The sequence below is a fragment of the Acipenser ruthenus genome, chromosome 26 (genome assembly GCF_902713425.1).
Source record: "Acipenser ruthenus chromosome 26, fAciRut3.2 maternal haplotype, whole genome shotgun sequence".
NCBI lineage: Eukaryota > Metazoa > Chordata > Actinopteri > Acipenseriformes > Acipenseridae > Acipenser > Acipenser ruthenus.
In genome coordinates this window covers 14,845,701-14,868,148 of record NC_081214.1, presented here as the reverse complement: position 1 = coordinate 14,868,148, position 22,448 = coordinate 14,845,701, and the positions used below count along the sequence as shown (strand labels likewise).

Genomic DNA, 22,448 nt, shown 5'->3' with positions numbered 1-22,448 from the left:
ATTGTGCAAATAACTCATTTTACAATTGCATACTAAATCACAGGTATTTCTGGTCATGCAGACCTACAGGGCCAGCTGTTAAACATGGTGTCAGAGACACTGAGTTATTCAGGGTTGTGATACACTGTACTAAAGTTTCAGTTCAGTCAATGTAAGAGAACTGGTACCGTGTGAGCCCATGTTGAAAATATTAGCTGAATTGTCAGTAAAATATTTATGCTGTTTTGCCTGTTTAGCTAAATCTGTTTCGCTAGAACTGGTATATCCCCTTCGGTCACAATTTAATTGAGTTTATAAAAACTGTTTATTATGTGAAGTCTGTGGTGCACGAGAAGTTGCCCTCCCAACAATGAAAAAGCATACATGCATTTTAAAATCGAGCATTGATCAGAAACCTAACATGGTTCAAATGTATAACCTCCAACTGCTGTTAGTAGTGGCAGCAAGAGCATTCACATTTATCTAAGAGTGGTGAGTAGGGGCTTGGGTCCCCAGAAAAAAAAAACCTGGGGAATATACATAAACAAACTGTACTGTCAACAAGGTCGGCAAAACTAGACGCATGCAGTAAATAAATATTATGGGACAGCACTGCTGTGAGAGAGGCCAGACTGAGATTCCAGAGCAGATAAACAGCCTCTTATCTCCCTTCCTCACCTTATCCTTTAGCCCGCCATCACAGCTTTGATCATTTGTTTAACTTAAACCCTGTTTTTTAGCATCTCTGCCAGGGTTTCACACTCAGTTTGCCCTTTTACACAAAAAGCTGAGGCAGCCGAGTTTTGTAGCTGTTTGGCTTGCTGTCTCGCTTGCTGGGACAAGGGGAATTAGGTTATCAAATCCGGGTCAATGATCATCACAGCCCCTATGTGTCTGATCTTGAACAGACGCGTTTCCTTGCGCCTCTCGTCAATTTCCAGTGAGCACCGAGTGTGACACGCAAAACCCTCCCCAGACCCTCGATGCCCACGAACAATAGGTCCTCCTGAATCCCCGGGCCTAATACGCTATGTTGGGAATCTGTCTGGTCATGAATTCGTGGTGTATGTTAGCAGGAAATGGGGTGCATGTTGGGTAATTGTGATAGAGGCCTCCAAAGCCTGGGATCTTTTGTTTCATTGTATGGCAGGGGATTTGGGACACAAAGCAAGTCAGTCTAGTACGGATTAATCTGACTGGAAGTCGAGTTTATACAAACAAAACAGCCCGGCGAAAAGGCTTGTTAAACACTATAGACTTAGTCAAACAATTTAAATGATGACAAGCCACATTGGAGGCAATTATGTATTCAGCATAGATGACAAGCTCCAGGTGAAGAGTTCAAGGCAGCTCAGCCTTGAAGCCTGGGGTCTGTCGAGCGAGGAGCTGAAGTTACCCTTGAATCAAGTGGCCAAACAGTGCTTGTAACATGTGTTTGTATAGAGTACAGCACCTAGTGGTTGATCATGCAGTTCTAAAACATACAGGACACTCAATTAAGTAGATTTAACATGTCATAATCTATGTTGTAAATTCCAAATTGAATCACTGTGAAGGATTTCTCAACAGTCCAGTACATCTTGTGTATAGTTGTCATCCCGGGCATAAAATATATGGCATAGTCCTAATAAATGTAATAAACGACACTTGTTCTTAATAGTAGTTCATGAGTCTAGTCTTGTTTTTTGCGATTTGATTTGTTGTGCATAGACTGTTTCTTCTTCTTATTATCTACTCTGCTTCATGGTCTCCTTACCCAAACTGCACGAGATGACATCTCTTGCAATAAGAAGAGGTGCCTTTCATACATGCGCATTGATTTAGAATGGAGTGTTTTAAAGTTCTGGATAATGCAAACAGAGATTTCCCCTCCAACCACTTGAAATGCTTAAAACAATAAATGGGGCTTGCTCGCTACTTCCTGTGCCACAATAGCGGAGATGTGAAGTGTTTGGAAGAAATGAATTCAGTTTTAATACGTATAATGACATTGAATTTATTTTATTGTATTCCTTAAATATTTCAAACCTTTGTCTCAGTACAAGATTTTCTACAGATAAAAGCAGTTTGCCTTCAGAAGCTGTATAATGTGTTTCCTTTGCTGTGTAGATGTGAAATGACGTTAAAAAAAACTCAATAGAACTTAAACAGATCCTTGAAATGCAACCCAGTTCACCAAGGTCCACGGAGACAGGGAGATGCCCAAAGGAGATGCTGCTGTTTTTCATATTTTGAACACATTAGTAAATGTGTTGCCTATCATTACTACAGCAACTTTGTGAGTGTAAGGCTCAGTGAATTTATGGGGTTGTGGTAAATGGGCTTTCAACAGAATCACAAGTGATTTGTGTTGGAATGCTAGGGAAAGATAAGACAAATCCAGCTGGATAGCTGAGCCAATTGACATATCTAGTATTGGGAAGGAATTGCAGCCCAGTGGTATCTGTGCCTTACAAATCAGCTTGACGCACTTAATAAAGGGCTTGTTTGAAAGATTGAAAGCAGCATTGGTCCTAACACCAGGATACAGCTGGACGATATGACGGATCAAAATGTCTGGAATTCAGATAGAGCCCCAAAACTATGTGACCATTTTACCACACGTGCAGGGGAAGAGCAGAAGATCATCTACCTGGGGCTCTGCACTGTTTCAAACCCAGAAAGGAGAGCGTGGGAAGACGTGTTCGTGAGCTGACGGGTGATCTATTGTGTGCCAGGACTGTGTGAGCACAGTGTCTCTTCCTAGCAGGAGGGTGAAACGTTATAGAGAGCTTCACACAGGTACAGCAGGAGTTGGGAGATTTTCTTTGGCATGACTTACTGTTATAGTGACCTGGCTGTTTTCAGTCTACTGACTTTTCATTAGTTTGAAAAAAAGGGTCTGTTGCATTTTTTAATACAATGAAAAGTGCTGCATATGAAGCCAGCTAATATTTTGTCAATTTCGGTGATCATTTACAATAAGGGACAGTGACCCTGTCTGCAGTCACAGCTCTGATGTAAGCCTTTCCAGACATTAGTCTAGAGGACATTAATCTAGATCACAACACCAGCACACAATTTGTCAAAGATACCAAACTCATTTGACCTGTGACCTGAGCACAGACTCAGACCTCCAGAGCTGAACGGCATGAGAATCTTGTAAAGCAAGCAGGTTAGAATACATGTTATAATATATAGGCTTTAGTTATCTGGTGAAAACACAAGTGGGTTGTCAAGCTCCAATCTACACAATTTCAGTGGTTCCCATTGCTCTCTATGCAGCGGGCATTGATTCTTGTACTAGCACTCAATGGATACTGTTTTCAGTGCAAACACGACTGATTCATTTCATGAAAATCTGTTCCGCTACCCTATTCTTGATGAGAAATACCACTGGTGGTTTGTGGCTTTGTAAACCTTTTATGTGCATATAGAAACACACACACAAGGGTGAGTCTAAGTGATTTATTTCAACCCTTTTAATGACTAAATGTTTTAGGGCAGGGCTGCATTTCCATTCCAAGCTTCGTACTGCACTGAATAAACAGAACATTCTGAACCTAAAGCCATTGAAGTGCAAATTGCTTCCTCTCTATCTGAGCTCATTTATCTGCAGCCTATTCTCTTAGATAGCTGCGCTCCCCTGAAAAGAATCCACCTGTTGCCCAATTGTGCTCCCAAAAGCCATTGTGATGGAGGAAAGTGATGGGTCACTAAAGAATGAACTCCCGGGCAGAAGAAACTGAGTGAGGAGACTCGATGTGTCATAGCACCCCCACCCCAGCTTCTGTCTCATTGAGTGGGACTGCTCCCTATAGTGTGGGATCCCCATGGTGAAGATATCCTGGAGTAATCACTGAAGGAAAAAATGGAAAGGTACTTTCAGTTGAGGTGATTCCCAACACTAAGTGGATGGAAGTTAGTGCAGGTGGTGAACCCCAGTGTGGTGTTTAATGGTTCTGGTTGAATAGAGTTTAACCTAACAAAAGACACAGAACTGTGTTTAATTGAAACTGCCTCCATTCAGTCGTCACTTTCCTTATGGGGGAAAGACTGGGGGGAACCTGCCCGTAAATCTGCCTTTCAGATTCATATCAAGCCGTCTGAAAGAAATGGATTTAAAAGGGGGATAATGAGATTTTGATGGAACAGCGGCAGTTTTATTACCCCTTATCTGTCTTTTTTCAGCTGTTCTTTGGAGTTCAGACAGAGGTTCAGGGCAATAAAAGTCCCTCTCTTGTCTGTTGTGACCCTCTGATTTCAGCCAGCCTTGCAGTGTGTCCTTTTGAGCCCCTGCAGCAGTGGCAGAGAAAGGGGGCTGGGTGGGGTGCTTTGTCTGAAGTGCGGTTTTAAATACAGCAGAAGAGGCTCTACCAACGATTGGTGTTTTTAGGGGGGTGTAAGGTTCCCAGATTGCCCTTTTCTGAGGAATGCGTGCCTTAAAGCAATGAGAGAATGTGCCTTTGTTATTAAAGAGCTTTATCCTGGTTTCAAAGTCTAAAAGGGTCTTCTGTTTAGTGGTTAATCCACCTCCAATCTCCACGTGGTTGGGTTCAGATCTTTTAGGGGGGGCACAGATTCTCCATCCTCGCCCTCCTTGGACCAGGTTTCTGTTTTATCTGTTTGTGTTCTAGAGTCATTTTACATACGGGAGCAGTAACAGGTTAAATGTAGGTCTTTGCCTCTCGCAGTACTAGCAGTGGGGAGTCAAATGGTATGGTAGCATTCCCCTAGCTGGTTTAATAACCCTGGACATAGGTATAAAATAACTGAACAGTCCATTTTAAATGTTTTGTACGCCTCCTGTCTTTCAAAACCCATTTCCTCTGCATTTTCTTTGCATTTTCTTTCATAAAAAAGAAAAAGTGGATTTACAGTTTAGCACACCATAGAGTGTTTAATCCTGTTTGTTTTGCCGTCAATGATAATTTCACACGTTTTCCTCGAAGTAAGAGCTGAATTCATTTACACAGTAATGATGTGAAATTAATTTCTACAGCTTGCTGCATTTCTGAAAGTAGTGACGGGTTCCCCCCTGCAGCACACCTCTCGCAACAACTTCAGTGAAACTGATAAAAATTTAATAATGTGACATTTCGAAATCCAACATGAAATAAAGCACAACGTCCAGGGAGATATTGGGAAGCAAATTAAAAAACATGGCCAACCATGGTAAGCTATGTTAAATGCATTTTAGGAAAATAAGTAATCTTTTATAAAGTTTGAAAAGTCTTTTTATTTTTTTTAAAGACTTGATTACTGGTCCCTTAATGCGTGACAAAAAAATGTGCATACTCCTTCACAGCTCTGCACAGCTTGCAACATTCAATCTGAATAGTTTTGTTGTCATGGATAATTTCAAGTAAGGCCTGATTTAAGTTGCACGTATACCAGACGTGACCTGAAACTTTCTATCGCTGGCTGTGTTTCTTACAGGAGTGACGGGTGTCTTCTACAGCAAGTGAAAACCAGTTCCATTAAGTACCCGCATATCACTGAGAAAAAATGAACTCAAAATAGCTTCAAAGGTTCAATATATATTTTTGCCAAAAAAGCTTTGAAAGGATTGATTACCAAAGCAATATATTTTCCCTCTTATCCCTCTTATAGCGTCACTGGTCTCCCTGATGCTGTCGATTTGCCTTTTTGGTTCTTGGTGTATTTTGCTGCTGGTCAGGCTCGCTCTCATGGTCTGGCCTTGCTCTATGAGATTGACCTACAGCACAGGAAGTAATCCCTTTTCTACATGGGTGTGCAATCTGTAGGGTGGTGTTGTACTTGAATAATCTGCATACCACGACCATCAGAACGTTACCAAAAGATCTTCACCACTGCAGAAGGGAGCCCAGTGAAAAGTGTTCTCCTTCAATATTTTATAATACAAGAACAGCTTTAGGGTGGGGTGGCGAAAGTGAGAGCATTTTCTGAAAATGCATGATCTAACGTTTGTATGCAAGTCTAGAGAAGGGAAACAAGGTGTGAATCTAACTTCAGTGCGGTTTAACATCTCTGACGAACACTGATTCAAGCTCTTTTTACATCCGTTGTGGTTTTTCATAAGCTTCACACTTCTAACACAAACCTGTAGCATGTTGAGTGTGTGGTGGGTGAGGTTAAGGTTTTAAACATGAACTCCTTTATGAATCATCACTTATTTAAAAAAAAAAAAAGAATCTACATTGTAGACCTTAAGAAAGACTTGTGGCTGGTTTCACAGTCCCAATTAACACTAATATTAGACTACCCAATGAAACCTTAGGTACGGTAGTACCAGATTAGTACTAACCAGGGTCTGCGAAACCAGCCTATAGTCAAAACATTAGAATTGTAATGTTTATTTTAGTATTACTACATATACCACCATTGACTGTCCTATAGTTTTGGATGAAACATTTTGGGAATGGAGAACTGCTTAGAAGACACAGCAATTGAAAGGGCTCAGAAAGTACATCGCTCCAATAATAGGGTAATCGTCAATTCAGAGCTCCACCTCCAGCTTCTCACTTCTCTGTTTACAATAAACTAACTCAATACCCACTAACTCTCCTGAGCTTTCGTGTTATTGTTCATCTACACAGAGCTAAGCCACCCAAGCTGACCAGTGTTCTTGGCTGTCACTCATTTTGGTTTGTGAATTCAACTTAAAACAGTGGCTGTTTCAAATTCTGCCAGGCTGATCAAGAGAAATGTCTGTGCTGCCACCCAGCAGCTAGATTTAGAACAACAAACGAATACTCTTTGTCTCCCTCTCTTGGTAAAGGGTTGATATTGAAGTATAAAATGCCTGGTAAAGTGGCTACAAAGCTTGGTAATGTTTCCCACACATTTTACACTGCAGAACATGTAAGGTCATGTTACTTTGTGTTCCATAAAGATCAGAAACAATAGTGAAAAAAGAATAATAAATCCTGTACTGTTTTACAATGCCTCAGTCTCATCGCATTGCTTTGTTTTTCGTTCCTGGGCTTAGTTAAAGCCATGAAAACACAGCTGGGACATGTTATTGCAGTTTGTTGCAGCTTGTAAATTTTAAGTGAGGGAAATGGCATTGGCTTCAGTCAGGCACAATGCTAGCGAGCGTGATTACAGCCCTGCCTTGACCTGAACACCCCCGGGCCCCTCTGAAACAGGGACTGAGCCAAAGTGTGTGCAACATTACATGCAGCGTCGGTCCTGTTACACATGCACCACGTAGCTGTGTTCTGAAATTCAGAACTTTTCCACTTTGGTCTCCACGTGTGGACTTTGGTAACTACTGTTTTGTTTGTGCGTCGTTTCCTCTATCTATTAGGTCACTCTCTCTCTCTCTCTCTCTCTCTCTCTCTCTCTCTCTCTTTCGTGGTCTGCAGGGTCGGCCAGGTGCCTTGGGGCCTCAAGGGCCAGAGGGGCCCCCAGGGTTTCAAGGTCCAGAGGGGTTGACTGGACCAAAGGGTGATAAGGGGCACCCTGGACTGCAAGGGCCAGGCGGCCCAAAAGGAGACAAGGTGGGTGTCTGTGCTGCTACTGAGTTCAAGTATATTGACAGAACAGCAGATTTATTACATTTAATCTTTCTTTCTTTCTTTCTTTCTTTCTTTCTTTCTTTCTTTCTTTCTTTTTCTTTGATTGCATTGAAACCTAATGTGGCCACCAGATGGGGCTGAAACAAAAGTCTCATCATTAGATTATATAGTAGAGGAGATTTGATAATGTTAGGGTTTTTTTTGTATAACGTGTTTAATGAATCGCTGTATTTTCTGTTTGTTTCTGTTTGCAGGGACCAATGGGTGTTCCAGGATTTCCGGGTGTCAATGGCGTTCCAGTAAGTGCTGCTGTATCACTTTCCTTATCATTTCTGTTTTCATGTTTTCACCAGATTAACATGTTCTAACAGTAATGTAAAAACATGTTAGACTTCTAAAAGTAAAGTTTCGAAACCATGTCCAGATAGTGTCCCAACGGGGCCCCCATAAGCAATGTGCACAATATCATGTTTTAAATAGTGAAAATAAGCAACAAATAGTTTTGAATTGAAAGAAGAAAAATGCACTTCATTTTTGCCTGTTGAATCAGCGAGTTTCACATCACACACTACTGCCACCTAATGTACAAAATAGGCATTACACCTGCTTTATTTGCCAAATGATTTCAGAGATAGCATTTGTAACACCATCTCTTTTTTATGTTATCACAAACACGACAAAACCCTAAAATACATGTGAAGTATTTTCTTTGGCTTTTCAGTTATCTAGCACCTAGAGTATGGGAATGTCTTTCCAACTGACACAGTGGATTAATAAAACTTAGTGGTGTCTTTTAGAAATATTTCTTAGCTGTATGATTTATACAGATATGTGTATTCTGGTACCTGGTATTGTAAGAAAAGAACTAATAGTATATAGTACCCTTGTAATATGTGTGTGTGTGTGTGTGTGTGGTGTTCTGGGTGTAAAATGCGCACTGATAACACATTGGAAATAAAAAACTTGAAAAGCTCTACAACAGGTAATATATTCCATCCGTTATGATTAAAATAAACATATTATATACAAATGTGTTTAAATATGAAAGGCAGCTAGTTTAAATGTTCTTTTTATGAGTGAAACAAAGTGTAGATGGCTGTATCCTCTAGGCCCTCATTCAAACGGCAGCTCCTTGGGAAGAGTCATGTTGAGCAGGGCTCTTTGGTAGTTTTCACAAGCTTGTTCCTTTCTCTGCTTACAGGGTCATCCTGGCCAGGGCGGCTCCAGGGGTCTGCCAGGCCTGGACGGCTGCAATGGGACGATGGGAGACACCGGGACTAGGGCGAGAGATGGGATCCAAGGATCACCAGGCTTCCCAGTAAGTGTTGCAGTGACCTGCCCCCTGCCCCTAATAATCCCAAATATTGATCTCATGTGCAGATTCAAACTCTTTCAGCAGCAAGTAAGTAACTTTACTGAAAGAGGACTCCGGGATGAAGAGTTTTATACTGAACAAGTTTTCCTAGATCTGTATGCAGGTGTACAGAGCATAACAAATTCAAGGTAATCCAAAACCAATTTATTCTGCTTCTGTTTCGATGCACTGTGTATGTCATTATCCGTTTGTCATCCTGGGGACATCTCTAGAACTCAGAAGTTTGAAGCACCCCGTGGCCTCACAAGGGCTTTCAAGCGTGTGTCCAGCTGGGAGACGAGAACCCTGGACCTGCCGTCCCACAGCACTGTCCTCATGGGTATAAAAAATACATCAGCAAGAAATAACACCCAGAAGACATGCAGTATTCCTTACATCCACTGGGGGCAGTGTTGCGGGTGTTAATGGTTGCACTCTGTACCAGTCGATATCAGAGAGAAGACAGATGACTGAAACTCGAATACAAAGTAATTCGAAGCAACAAGGATATCTTCATGAAGATAACTAGTATTTCAGACCCTCGCTCTTTTAAGCCACACGCTATCAAGACAGTATCTTAAGAGGGTTGGCTTTATTTGACACAATTATTGCAATAGCAGCTTCTCTCTAATGTGGACAGTATTTGCCAATATATTTTCTTTAGACTTCAGTCTGTTTGGACTATACTGGTCAGAGCCCTCCTAATAGCTTACAAAATGGTGCATTTCTCTTTTAAAATAACAGCGGCTTTCTTTTTCATTACTATCATTGTCTGTCACCTAGCAATTAAAGGCAGTGTAGTTCAGAGCTGCTAATCCCCTTCTCGTTCTCTCCCCATTCAGGGTCCCACTGGTCCAAAAGGTCAGAAAGGAGAGCCTGTCTTTGGGGGAGGAGGCATTGGTTTGAGGGTAAGAAATGGTCTTGAACTCCAGTATTAATACTACAAGCTGCAGGCTTCATACAGCCTCAGGCTGGAAATAAAGACTGGAAATGCAAATTAAATTTCACGACAACTTCATAACATTTCTTCTTCTTGTGTTCAGGTAATAAAAACAAACAATGAAAAAAGGATTCCAATAATCATGTACAAATTGGTTAGATCTCTTAAATGTTTCCTTTACAGTGTACATTGTAGAATCACTGGTCATTTCTATTGTAATATTCAATTACCAATTGCTTTTTTTTAATTGTCTTTTTTTTTTCTATGAGCACTAGCCTGTAGATTTTGTCAGCTTGGTCATTACAAATAGGTAGACTTTAAAAAAACTAAAATAAATAATGATAGCTATAATTCAATAAGTAACCATGGTTTCTGACAGATTGAGACAGTGGTGATACAGCTGGTAACAGCTGTTCTCCCTTAAAGGGAAGTCTCTTCACAGCATTGGTTAACGAGGCCAGACAAAGTGCAGCCCTGGTATGAACCATGGAGCCACCTGCTTTGTCACTCGCTCATTCAAGACAGCCCCTCCTACTTGAGGGAGTGACCAATGAATGACTTCTAGAAGTGCAACAATGAACACATGATTGTGTTGTACTTGGAGCCTCACACAGCTACCCAGCAACACGTGCTGTACTTGTGTGTTGCTAGACTAGAGCTCGTCCGACTGTTTGCTGGTGAACATTTATCTGAAAATCAGATATATTCTTGCTTTTTATTAATAAAAAAAAGTTATAATAGTTTTCTCCATGCATGCGTTAAATGACTATGTATAATAATATGCGTTGGGCTTTACTTGGTCATATAGCATGGAATTAACATCTGATGAGATCAAACCATGTTTCAAATTAACAAGGTTTACCATTTATCAGTTCCAAATACCCACACTGCATTCTACATGGAACGTTATTGTCTAGATACAGTACGTGCCTCTAGTATTAACAGACATAGGCAATTGATTGGGTTACCTGAACCCCTGGAGAGAGAGCCCTCAACGCCATGTCGATGGTCCACGATGATGATTGAGGTATAAAAACCTTCTCTAAGTGTGTCACCTCCATGCCTTGTATGTAGATTGTAGTGGCTAAGAGCATACGTGACCACAGTCTGTTTCCCTCCTCTCACTAATCATCCATAGAACCTCGTGCTCTAGATTTTACTCCATTCAAACACAACCAATCTACCGTATCACTCCTTCCATCCCTGCCCGTGACCCATCTCTCCAGTCATTTCAAACCTAAGAAAACTGGTTGAACGTTCCCAACACATCTTACTCTCACATGATTACCAATACGTTTTCTCTCCTATGACCACCAACACATTTCCACCCTACACTGTATGAACTGGACAAACAGTTCAGTAGATGAGATTGCAAAGCAGTGGGTTTTAATGCAGCTGGAGCCTGTCGGCACAAGTGATGGAGGGAGCTGTGTCACAGTGTGCAATGTGTATGTGTGCTGTGGGAGGGGTTCAATAACAAACGAAAGGTATGGAAATGATTGGGGAGGACAGAGGGTTTGGGTGTGATGATAATGCTTTTAAAACTGATAACAGATCTTTTCATTTGCTAGAATGTTTTTGTAGGCAATTACTATGGCTTGCTGATTTATCTCTTAAGGAACTGTCAATCTTGATTGATGTGTGTGTAATTGTACGTGTCTTTAGAAGTAGCTCAGAATGGTTACATTTGCTGTGTCATTTTGGGTTGTGCTGTAAATCAAATATCAGACATTGCGAGGTGGAAACCCTACTTCAAGCTCGGCTCTGTCATTCCTGGTTTTAACCACTAGGTGGGGGGGTGTGAGACTCACAGTCTGTTAATGGAAGTTTCTTTTCTTTCTTGATTTCCATCTCTATATAGACATCATTTATACATTATTTTCAAATCTAGGTTTTAGCTCAATTTCATAAGTTTGAAATGTTGTTGTTCTTCTTTTTCTTCTTCTTTTTTTATTTTTGCATTAAATATTTGACTTGCTAACTCTTACTACACAGTGCTACTTGTGAATAAGCAGTAATCTGAACATCTTTTTATTGCTCCCGGTGGTTCACAGATAATCCCCGTGCTGCAGTCTTTTGTTTGAGAGTGTGCGATTGAGAATGTTTTGTGTTTCTCTTGATTTCAGGGAGAGTCGGGGCTGCCAGGTCTAGACGGTTTGACGGTGAGTCATTTTTATATATACCGCAGCACAGAGCACTGTTGTTTTTCCATAACTATGTATTCTTTTGCCGTGTAAATGTCTTGGGAGCTAAAGGCAGTTTGTCGGCTTCCTCTCAGCACTGGGCCTGGTGAAGAGACACATCTCATGCCTTGATGTTTCCTGTTGTGTCTCCTCAGGGTGAGAGGGGTCCAGCTGGCTTCCCAGGGCTGGTTGGTCCGAGAGGTCGCACTGGTCCTGCGGTAGGTACACTGCATTGATACTGCGTTGTCGGAGCTTGTTTTATAAACCATTGGTTCCACTTGTGTTCTTACCTGTTGTAGATTGAAAGTTGACATACTGTATACAGGGTGTACCGTAAATGAGGCCTAATTGTTTGTTTATATTGGTTGTCTCTCAATTCCTTTCATGATTTAACAGAAAACAACCTAATCGTCAGAATATATGCTGGATTATAAACTACGTCCTCATTATCTCGTTTCATACTCGAGAGGACTTGTATTATCATTTTAGAGATGCAGTCCACAGCCACAGTGGTCCTCAGAGTTTTGCTTAAACGTATTACCAAAAAAAAAAAAAACACTTGCATTTTGATATTCAACTTTGATTTGTTCAAGAACAACTTTACATATTTCTGATATGGAGTAAGTGAATCTCCCTTCATAAAACACCCAAACAAAACTACAGATACTGAATAAACAGACTTGGAACACACATCACTGTGGAACACTGCAGGCTGAGACCAGAAAGGGATTTCTGAGTTCAGCTGGGACATGTATTTTGTCTTCAGCTAATACAGGGCTTCAGACCCTCAGTAACGATGGTTCTGGTTTGTTCTTTGTTTGTTTCTAGGGTTTACCAGGTCCCCCAGGCCTCCCAGGACCTATTGTAAGTATTTATTCGTGTATGTTGTGTGTGACTTAGTTTCTTTTAGTTTTGTGTATGAAGTTATGGAAGAATTGTATATAGCACTGCAAAATCCAATTAACAAGAGAAGAAACCAGTACTTTCTGCCATTAGGCAGCTTTGCTTGGCTGTATTGTTTTACCTCAGAATCAGGAATGGTCTTCCTCTGTCTGGTAAGATTGTTACAAGCCTCTGGTGTCACAGGTTTGCAATTGGCACTAACCTTGGACTTGCCTCATGACTCATTGGGGCCTGTGAAACCAGCAGCGCTGAATTTCAACACAGTATCCAGACACCTTTTAGAAAAAGGAAATTTACCAAGTCAGGTCTGGACAATGAAACCATTTAATAAAAACAATCTAATTTAGAAAGTGAGATTTAAATCAATTGGGTGTTTTTAAGCGAAATTGTTTTGACCCTTATATAAGTCAAGAAGGAGCTCCTTTATTGAGTATACAAGAGAGCAGGACAAACACGTATTTTATATTTCTACACAAGCTCAGACTGAGACCGAGGAGTCCCGTTTGGTTCCAAGGTGATTTCCGATGGCATGTGTTAACATACAGCACTGATATCGGGTTAAACAAGAGTGTGCGATGACATTTTAACATCCAAGTCACATGCTGCTGTTATTATCCAAGGGCACCTGCAATTAGATTGGAAGCTTCATTGCTTGTGTTCGGTTCTATTTCTCTGAAACGATAAGGTTTTATACTGCCTACAAATATGAAAACTGTTTTCTAGGGCAACATGGGGCTTGGTTTCCAGGGAGAAAGAGGAGACAAGGTAAGTCCTGTGAAAAATGAAATGTCTGTAATGATTAACTATGAATGCAGGTTGTATGTTACGTAAACATTCTGTGATTATACAGTGGTTCAGCAAATACAGGCCTTCAATTAGGAGAAACAAACTGGCATTAAACAGAGGCTTGTTATACTTCACTGCATTCAATATTGATACCCGACAAATCATTAAGCATGTTCTATATTGGTTAGTTTGTTGCAGACATCTTTAATATTCTGAGACGTTAAGAACGTTGCCATGATATCGTGTAATATGTGGCACTTAGAACGCCATGGATACTGAGGTTTGCATGGGGGTGGAGATGGGGAGTGGTGCATGTGTTTATGTGGTGTGGGGCGCTCTCAGATAGTGGTTGTGTTTAATCTGGATTCCTGGCTGGTGTGGTGGTGGGTCTTTGCTATAATTGTAGATGCTGCGAGTTAGACAGACTGTCGAAGAGGAATAATCTATTGCATGAAAACTTTGATCACTGCAAAGAAGGGCTTCCCCTTGCACTCCTGTGTGATTTCACCATGCATCCTGCCAATAATTGTTCTTTTTTTACTCATCTACCTCAAAGCCATCATGTGTTGCATTTATTTATTCATTCATTCACCTCCCTTTTTTTAAGATTTTTTCATTTATTGGTCACATGACTATAGTGCTGCAGCGATTTGAATAAGAAAGTTATGTTTTGTGCTAGTTTTTGCAAACCAAAATACATTCACCTTTTCAAATCAAGAGAGACAAAAACATGAGCAACTTGGTGTGGAGGTCAAACATCAATCCTAATTTCCACTGTTTAGATGCACTTTATATCATTTTCAGTTTCAGTCCCCTTATCCTAATAACCTTTTAAACCTCCCCTGTGCCATCAATAGAGCTCTGAGAATCACGTCTGACCTCCAAGTACACTAGAGTGTAACCATTAACCTGTCCCCCTGCAACAATCTGCTCCCTGTTCCTATAAGAAAATACCACATAAGTATTCCTTACTGATGCAACTGTTACATTCACAAGGGACACAGTGTTGCAGGGGGACTGGTTAATGGTTACACTTTGGTGTACCTGGTGTCCTGCCAGGGTTGACATGATTCTGAGAGCTCTATTGAGGCCACAGGGGTCATTGTCAAGATGTGTAAAGACCAAATTCTTAAAAAAATAAAATAAAAATCTCAAAGTATAAAGTGCTTACAGTTGATTTCTGCATTTTCCTTCAGCTTGCAACAGTCAACTCAACACATTAGCAGTGAGCTTTGACTGAAGAAAACTGAGAATAAAATAAATGCAAACTGTATCACACAGGCATGCCACCAATCAGACAACACCTTTCAAAAACCCTTGTTTATAAAAAGAAAGAAACCAGAAATTATCATTCATTTGCATTAAACCAAATCATTAAAAAAAAAAAAAACACATTCATTTAAGTACAACACACTTTTTCCATTATAAAATAAAAATGAGAGGCTAGAGCCAATCTTTACAGACCCCTGAACTAGCCGGTCAAACCCCAGAAAGAATTTGGCTTCAGTACAATGCAATGACAGAGACACTTAAAGCAGGTTCTGACCATTGTGTGACCAGGTGATTCAGGAGAGACTGCAGTCAATTTCCCAGCCATGTCTGAGATATTAACACAGCGATCATGCAGCGCTAGAGGAATGTTTCCTGTGTTTATTGTTCATGGCAGTTCAATGATTTATAAGTAAACAGCCTCGCTACAATGTTAGAATTTGTTTAACACAAGCGGTTTTAAAAAGCAAAAAGCAGAACAACAAAAAAAAAAGTCCAAAACATTACTGTTATTAAATCTATGAGCTGCCATATTGTTTGCTAAAGTGATGCCATTTTGACTGAATTGTGCATTGTATTGGAATCACCTGCTCCTGCATCATGTGTGATTTTATTTCCATTTGATTTAATGCTTTGAGGTGGGGGTGGGGGTTCTTTCGGGGGTGGTGTGTGGGTTTGGCAGGGGCGGGTTTCTGTACTTTTGCATGATGAACACCAATCCCAGATCTCTTTTTCTGCATGGTTCACCAAACACACTAACTGAGAGTGGAGCTACGAAACAAGGCCTCTTTGACATGTGTGCCAGTTCTAAAGCATTGCTGCTGTGTTCTCTTATTCAGAGACATTGGTCCCCAGTTTGTTCAATTCGATTTGTGAGAGGTGATGAGGGGAAAGCCAGCTGAAGCTGTTTCTTAATTTCATTCCCTTGATAAATTTAGAGGGATACCAATGATGTTTATTGTACAGGAGAAATGTTTTGGTACTATGTCAATTTTTTAAGCGGATCTTAGAGAGACTTTTCATTGACATTCAGTGTATATATTTCTGTATGTGTCTATAGTGACATTCTGATGTGTAGTGCCCCCTGGTGGTGTTTTTATTTTTTATTTTTTAAATTCAGAACCTCCAGAAATATGGTGCCCCCTGTGGTCTGCTAATGTCAAACAAGTTTCCTGTACAATAAATAGAAGTTTTTGCTGTCCAATGTGCAAAAAAACACTTTGTTAACCCTGTACAACAACTATAGCATAACATCATGACAACCCATTCAAAGATGCTATGTAGAGACATGAGTGCAATTGAATCCTGCGGTAATCTCAATGCAAGAATAGGTCAGCATTACATTATTAAGAATAAAAAAAACAAAAAACAATGAGAACTAATTTACACCCAGTTCTACATAACAAGTCTGAGTGTTTCCTGAACACCCCTCAGTCCTGGGTCTCTCTCAGACAGAGATTGCCAATTGGGCTGAATTTGGTGGGGTTTGTTCTGTTAATTACATAAATGGATGGAGGCTGGATTCAAACCCAGGTCTCCACAGGTGAATGGCACAAGAGGCTAATAACAGACACTAATAACCAAGAGGTTCTGGTGACACGATAAACATACAAGAAAGAGCAAGGATTCAGAAGCAGGAGTGGTGGTGCTCACTGAAGTGTGCTTTATCAATACGATTTATTTTAACTTGGGCACTATTAAGTAAGCACCAACACTTCAGTGGTGTTTCAGAACCAGACTGCAAGCCAGGCAACTGGAAATTGTACCTTCCCCTTTTCATCCGTTGTCTGGCCCTGCTCTCGTAATGTGCTGTGAGAGAAATGTCTTATTCCACACAGTGTGAGTTTATTTAATTTATTTTTTTACTCCCCTTTAAGGTGTTCTTAATGTATGGTTGCGCTCAGTGGAGGTAGAGGCACTGACTTCTCTCGTTCCTTTCATTTTGAATTAAGTATCTTATTCTGCTCAAAAGAAGTTAATTGCACCTTAAATGGGAGTAGAAACCTTTTCCCCCCTGCCTATTAAAAACGCAGTGAGGTGCATAATCTGTTGCAGGCTGACCCAGTTGACAAAGACACACAGACCCACAAACCCCAGAGCTCTTGAATTGTAAATGTTCGGTAGGCAGCGTGTCTCAGGACTCCAGAGTTGTGACGTGAGACTGGGTTCCTCTGTTCTTTAAAAAACAAAACTAATGACTAATTGTATTCCTCTGGATCTCAGGGAGAGGTGGGCCAGTCTGGCCAGCCTGGCCCCCCAGGGAAACCAGTGACGGAACCCTACGTAGGCGCGCCGTCAGTAAGCATTATCTTCAAAGGAGATAAGGTAACACAGATTGGAGAGGTGATCCCAGGCCTTGGGGATCGCACGTCAGGGGAGCAGCCACCCTGCTCCGGGTCAAAGGGTCAGGCAGTGCAGAAACAAGGCATGTGACACGGGAGCGCACCTTGTATCATAAAATAAGAGAAAACCGACTCTTCAACTGATGATTCAGTCAGACCTTTAAAATAATGAATAAAAAGCCCCTTCCTTTGCAACTGCCCATTGTACTAGCTCTGACTCATTGTCAGTGTCCGATGCATGGTTAATCATGGGTGCAAAACGTTTTCTTACCTCTCGTCGGCCTAGCATTCTCCCTATGCTGTGCTTCGTTTTCCCTTTGAAAGGCATTTATTTTTGCCACAGCTGTCTATGTTTCCTCTGTTACCATATTATACTCCCTAGTCCACCATTTGCTATGAAGGAAGTAAAAGGGACTTCAGGATAAATGGGAGGCAAAGTAGTCTTGGAAAATAAATCAATCAAAATAATACTAGTGAGGATGATATGACAATGAGAGGAACCACTTTTGCCCAGTATTTTACTGCAAGCGCTATAGTTCAGATCCAGGACTATGCAATGCAGTCAAAGCGTACGTCAAGTACAGGCTTCCCTGACACGCACACTCCCAGGGCTGGAATTAAACAGCCCCTCTGCCTCCTGCCCTGCTTCAGTGTCCCTTTACCCAGAGCACTGCCATCCCTGCGGCCCCCCAGAGTAAACTAACCCCTTCCTTGGTTACTGTATCCAGGGAGACGTGGGCCTGCCCGGTGATCCAGGCCAGCCGCTGGCCGTTGACATAGTGGAGTTTGTGGGCTTTCCCAAGGGGGACAAAGGAGTAAAGGTTTGTGAGAACAGGAGCTGGAGGAATCGCCTCACGGACTCTCACAGGGACTGACGAGCTCCAGTCTGCTTAAGGGTTAAAAACGACTTGACTGGGTGAGGTGGGCCGGGGGGCGGGGAGAGGGGAGGAGGGATGCATTGGGAAGGATTAATTTTAATTTCATATCTTCCATACCATTGTCTATGGTGTTTGTGTGTGTGTGTGTGTGTGTGTGTGGTTTTTTTTTTATGTGAATGTTTTAATTATTGTTTTAGGCTCCCTTAGTTAGGGGGATGAGACCTGATGTGGGTACCAGCATCACAAAGTGAACCAATCTTTATGCTACCTTTATATAAGTATTGGGACAGGTGAATACCCCCTGTCCACTCAAATATAAGCAGATTTGTAGGAATGTGTCTGCAGGGTTGGCATGAGGTTCAATGAGGTGTGAAGTCGTGGCGTCAGCAGTGCAGAAACAGCACAAGCTGTTCAGCATTTATTCATGTGTGCCAACACTTACTGGAGGGAAGTGTATGTCACAGTATTACAACTGCTGACATGTTTTTTTTAATTATTATTTGTTATAAAGTTTTAAATGATTATATGCCAAACTGAAATAACCAACCTAACTTTTATTTTGACTTTTTTTTATTTTTAAATTTTCAAATTCAGCAGCTGTAGAAATATGACATGTTTGGTTGATTTTGTCTTTTGAGGGTTAAGCTTCCAAAAAAGCTAATTTGACATATTGAAAAAATATGTGTTTTAAAAACAAAATGACCTGTTGTCCGGTACTGAAACTGTTGGTTGTTGTTGGTGGTGTTAGTTCCTTAATCGACACTGCCTCCTAGTGGAGTACAGTGTCGCTGCCATTAGTGTCGTTGTTAAGGAAAATCTGTGCTGAATTGTAACTTGCCTGTTGAGCTGTTTAACTCCAGGCTTTTGTTTTGTAAAGCACAAGTTTTAGCCGTCTGTCAGTGGGCAGAGCATGTGAAGACATTGCTCAGGAGCCCCTGTTCCTTCTCCCTTTGAAATTCATCATCCTCTCCTCTCTTAGGGCGAGCCGGGCAGCTTTGGCTTTCCTGGGCAACCTGGTCTTCCTGGACTCCCGGTGAGCATGTCATATATAACTGTGTTATACTGAAGGCCTTTCGTAAGCTGCAGAAGCTTGTGTATACCTACCTGTGTTACTTTGGAATTGTACTTCAGTGAACCAAATATGTGTACGATGGAGAGCAGTAAACGTAAGTGTAGCAGTAAACTGATATCACAAATCAAAAATACGTGTGGATTACTGTAAAAGACGACTGCATGACCACTGACTTTACAGTAAGTCCTATCATTACTGTTTTAAAAGCCATAGTCGTGGTGTACTATTTATTGTTGGACGTTAATTTTGTGATTTGATATGCTATAAGCTTGACCAAAATGAGGATGCTAATTTGCAAGAGCATCTACTGTGTGGCTGTTTATGGTTTACAAAGTTTTGAAGAGGCCTGTTGTTGTCTTCTTTAAAATCATGCAGTGTTGGATTACTAGGAAAGGAAGTAGACTCTGCATGGAAGGTACTTGGTTTCAATAGCGTATGTTTGGAATTGATGTTTGTGGAGATGGTCGGGTCGATTTGGGAATGCCAATATTTCAAAGGTCTCAGGCTCGGGTTGGGTTCAGATTTGTTTGGTTGAGTTTGGATCGGATTTTAACTTTAGGCCTCAGCAGATCTCAAATTACACACAGTGCAGTGCTGTTCCTGAGACGAGAACAAGGGGGCAGTGTCAGGCATTTGAACGGAATCTCTGATAGGTTTATTTACCCCTTACTGGCTCACTGTGAAGAGGTATTTGTAATTGTTACAGGGGCCCTATGGGAGAGGTGGAGAGCTGGGTGAAAAGGGCATCATTGGGCTGCCAGGACTTCGGGTAAGAAATATTTCTTTATTCTGTTTGTGTACTAGAGCACTTCTGTTAATTTCAATATCACCCCTCTGAGTAGTAAAAAAGGTTCACTTGAATGATATATTTCATCAAGTGGATGGACACCTCAAGACCTGTCTCCTGTTCTCTCAACCCAGTATGTGAGTCACATTGAGGAGGCTGGTCTTCAAGCATGTATCTGTTTAAAACCAGGGCAAAAGATACCCCCGGAATTTACGCTGTGAAGACTAAAAGAGGCCTTGCCAAATTAAACACATTATTGTTCATTATTTCTTTGACCTAAAGTGTGTATTTTCATTGTGGAAGTTAATGAAGTGTTTTATATCCCCCAGTGGTGATGAAGGAAATGTAGTGGAGTGCATGTGTCTACACTTCACATCCATATAACTTATCCAGTGTAATGAAACCTGGTATTATCGTTGTTTAGATTACGTTAGTGAGAATATCAAGTTATGGGAATATATGGAGTGTGTGTGTATGTCAGACCTACATTTTAGCATGTACTGTATCTGCAGAGCTGCTTATCCAATGACACTTGATATTAACATGGGAACTTGGTATTAAGCTATATACGCTTTCAGTTCATTTACAGGAACTTGCAAAGAAACTAAATGGGCCATTTCTCACGATCGTCTTTTTTTTTTTTTTTACACAGGGACCGGCTGGATTAGATGGACAGCCTGGCTTTCCAGGAGGAAAGGTATGGTTCACGAGCCAGTTTGTTTTACATGTGTTTTTATTTGTTTATAGTATTAATGTCTAACATCAGCACTAGATGTGGTTTCTAGAGCCGAATGCTGAATTTGAATTTGAAATATGGCACGTCCATCTTTATACAGTGAAATCCTAGTCAAGAGACCAACCAAATCTGTCCTTTATAAGGGGAGAGCTTTTTTCAGAAGGTAATTTTTTTTTTGGTATGTGAATCAAATGGGCAATTGACACCATTTACATTAAGTTGTCAGTTTGGTTTACATTGCAAAGTTCTGGAGCTACACTCAAATCATCCAGTACACACCTAGTTATACATACTGTACATTCAAACAGTGATAATGTACAGTAAGCCTTCTCCAGTGTGACTGAATTTTGTTTAATTTCCCTAACAGGGTCAACCAGGCTTCCCTGGGCAACCAGGAAGAGATGGGATACCAGGACGAAAGGTAATGATTTGAGGTGTTTACTGTGCTGTAGCAGTGGGAATTCCCAGTGACTGGCAGAGTAAAAATTGTACGTTTTTTGATTTTCCATTTCCAATTATGCAAGCAGCAAACCAAGTCAAAGCCAGTGTGATGGCGAGGGTGAGAGGTTACCATGCTGTTTAGAAATGGGTTACAAATGTTTAAGTTTATCTTTATCGATTTAGAGTGAACTGTGATTTATTGCATTTTTCTTTAGGGTTTCCCAGGGGAAGCTGGTCCACCTGGTCCATCTGTATATTATAACGGAGACGGAGCTTCTGTAAAAGGTACATATCAGCAACCAGGATGGGATGAGACTCCCATTGCAGAGCAGTCTGGTTCATTCCAGGTCTTTCTGTTAACCCACACTGTGTTCTTTCACACAATACTTCATGTGCTGTTTAGGGTACATGTGCCAACGGCAAATCGCACCCTGCTTTAAGATTATCAAAGACAAATGAAATAAGTCACTGTGGTGACATTTTGCAAGTGAGATCAGGTTATTTTAATACTTTTTAAGATTCTATATATGAGCTATCATTAATATTACACAAACAATATAATGTGTCAGTAAGCTAGTTTGTATTATATATGAGCTACTTACCTCAATGTAGCTTAGAAGAGCTATTGGTACTGCTAACGAAGTACTAAGATAATTAGTTTATACAGCATACTGCCCCTAGTGGTTTAAGCTCTGCTATGTAGGTACAAAGAGTCTGTCCAATGTAACATTCAAACCTAGTCTAAAAGAAGTAGAGTAAGATAAATTCCAAACCCGTTTTGAAAAATGTTTTTAAACTGGTATATATTTCAATTGGGAATTGTTATACGTTGTTAAATCTACATTTGTATTGCGAGACGAATCCATAACTAGAATGTTTCAAGTGAAAGAATTCGAAACAATTCTTGCAGTGAATGCATTCGTTTTCTTACTGTCCAAAGTATATTTTAATCTCAACATTTGGTTGTTGATTAAAAGTGAATCCATTTGTTTGAATTTCACTTTGGTACCTCAATAGCAGAGAATGCCTCTTAAGTGAGTGATGTTCCCCCTCAGCATTTCTGTACGCTGGTCAGGTGAGGTTTGAACTGCGCTGTGTTTAAAGGGGCTCTTCCTCCCTGTTTTAATTGCTTCTGCTTGTTGTTCCTCCAAAGGCCCTCCAGGAGATCCAGGCCAGGATGGGGCTCCAGGAATCCGAGGTGATCGAGGGTTCAATGGGCTGCCAGGACAGCCAGGCCTGCCGGGGCTCCCAGCCACCCCAGGTAGCACAAAGCCGTGTCATACTTGCATACCAA

General features: G+C 41.0%; 1 protein-coding gene across 7 annotated transcripts in view; it reads left to right on the top strand.

Annotated features, from left to right (window-relative positions):
• The window catches only part of col4a6 (collagen, type IV, alpha 6), a 111,478-nt gene that overhangs the window by 61,937 nt on the left and 27,093 nt on the right, over window positions 1-22,448 (top strand). For 5 of the 7 annotated variants that reach the window (XM_059000826.1, XM_059000830.1, XM_059000828.1 and 2 more), the window contains 15 exons: window positions 7,311-7,445; window positions 7,718-7,762; window positions 8,665-8,781; window positions 9,660-9,725; window positions 11,884-11,919; window positions 12,096-12,158; window positions 12,769-12,804; window positions 13,567-13,608; window positions 17,122-17,223; window positions 19,098-19,151; window positions 19,897-19,959; window positions 20,630-20,674; window positions 21,081-21,134; window positions 21,370-21,439; window positions 22,308-22,415. In XM_059000826.1, coding sequence (XP_058856809.1) covers window positions 7,311-7,445; window positions 7,718-7,762; window positions 8,665-8,781; window positions 9,660-9,725; window positions 11,884-11,919; window positions 12,096-12,158; window positions 12,769-12,804; window positions 13,567-13,608; window positions 17,122-17,223; window positions 19,098-19,151; window positions 19,897-19,959; window positions 20,630-20,674; window positions 21,081-21,134; window positions 21,370-21,439; window positions 22,308-22,415 — 1,036 coding nt within the window. Of the gene's footprint in view, window positions 1-7,310; window positions 7,446-7,717; window positions 7,763-8,664; window positions 8,782-8,986; window positions 9,158-9,659; window positions 9,726-11,883; window positions 11,920-12,095; window positions 12,159-12,768; window positions 12,805-13,566; window positions 13,609-17,121; window positions 17,224-17,968; window positions 18,062-19,097; window positions 19,152-19,896; window positions 19,960-20,629; window positions 20,675-21,080; window positions 21,135-21,369; window positions 21,440-22,307; window positions 22,416-22,448 lie in introns of those variants that run through there. The other 2 variants (XM_059000829.1, XM_059000832.1) reach the window with 2 other exon arrangements.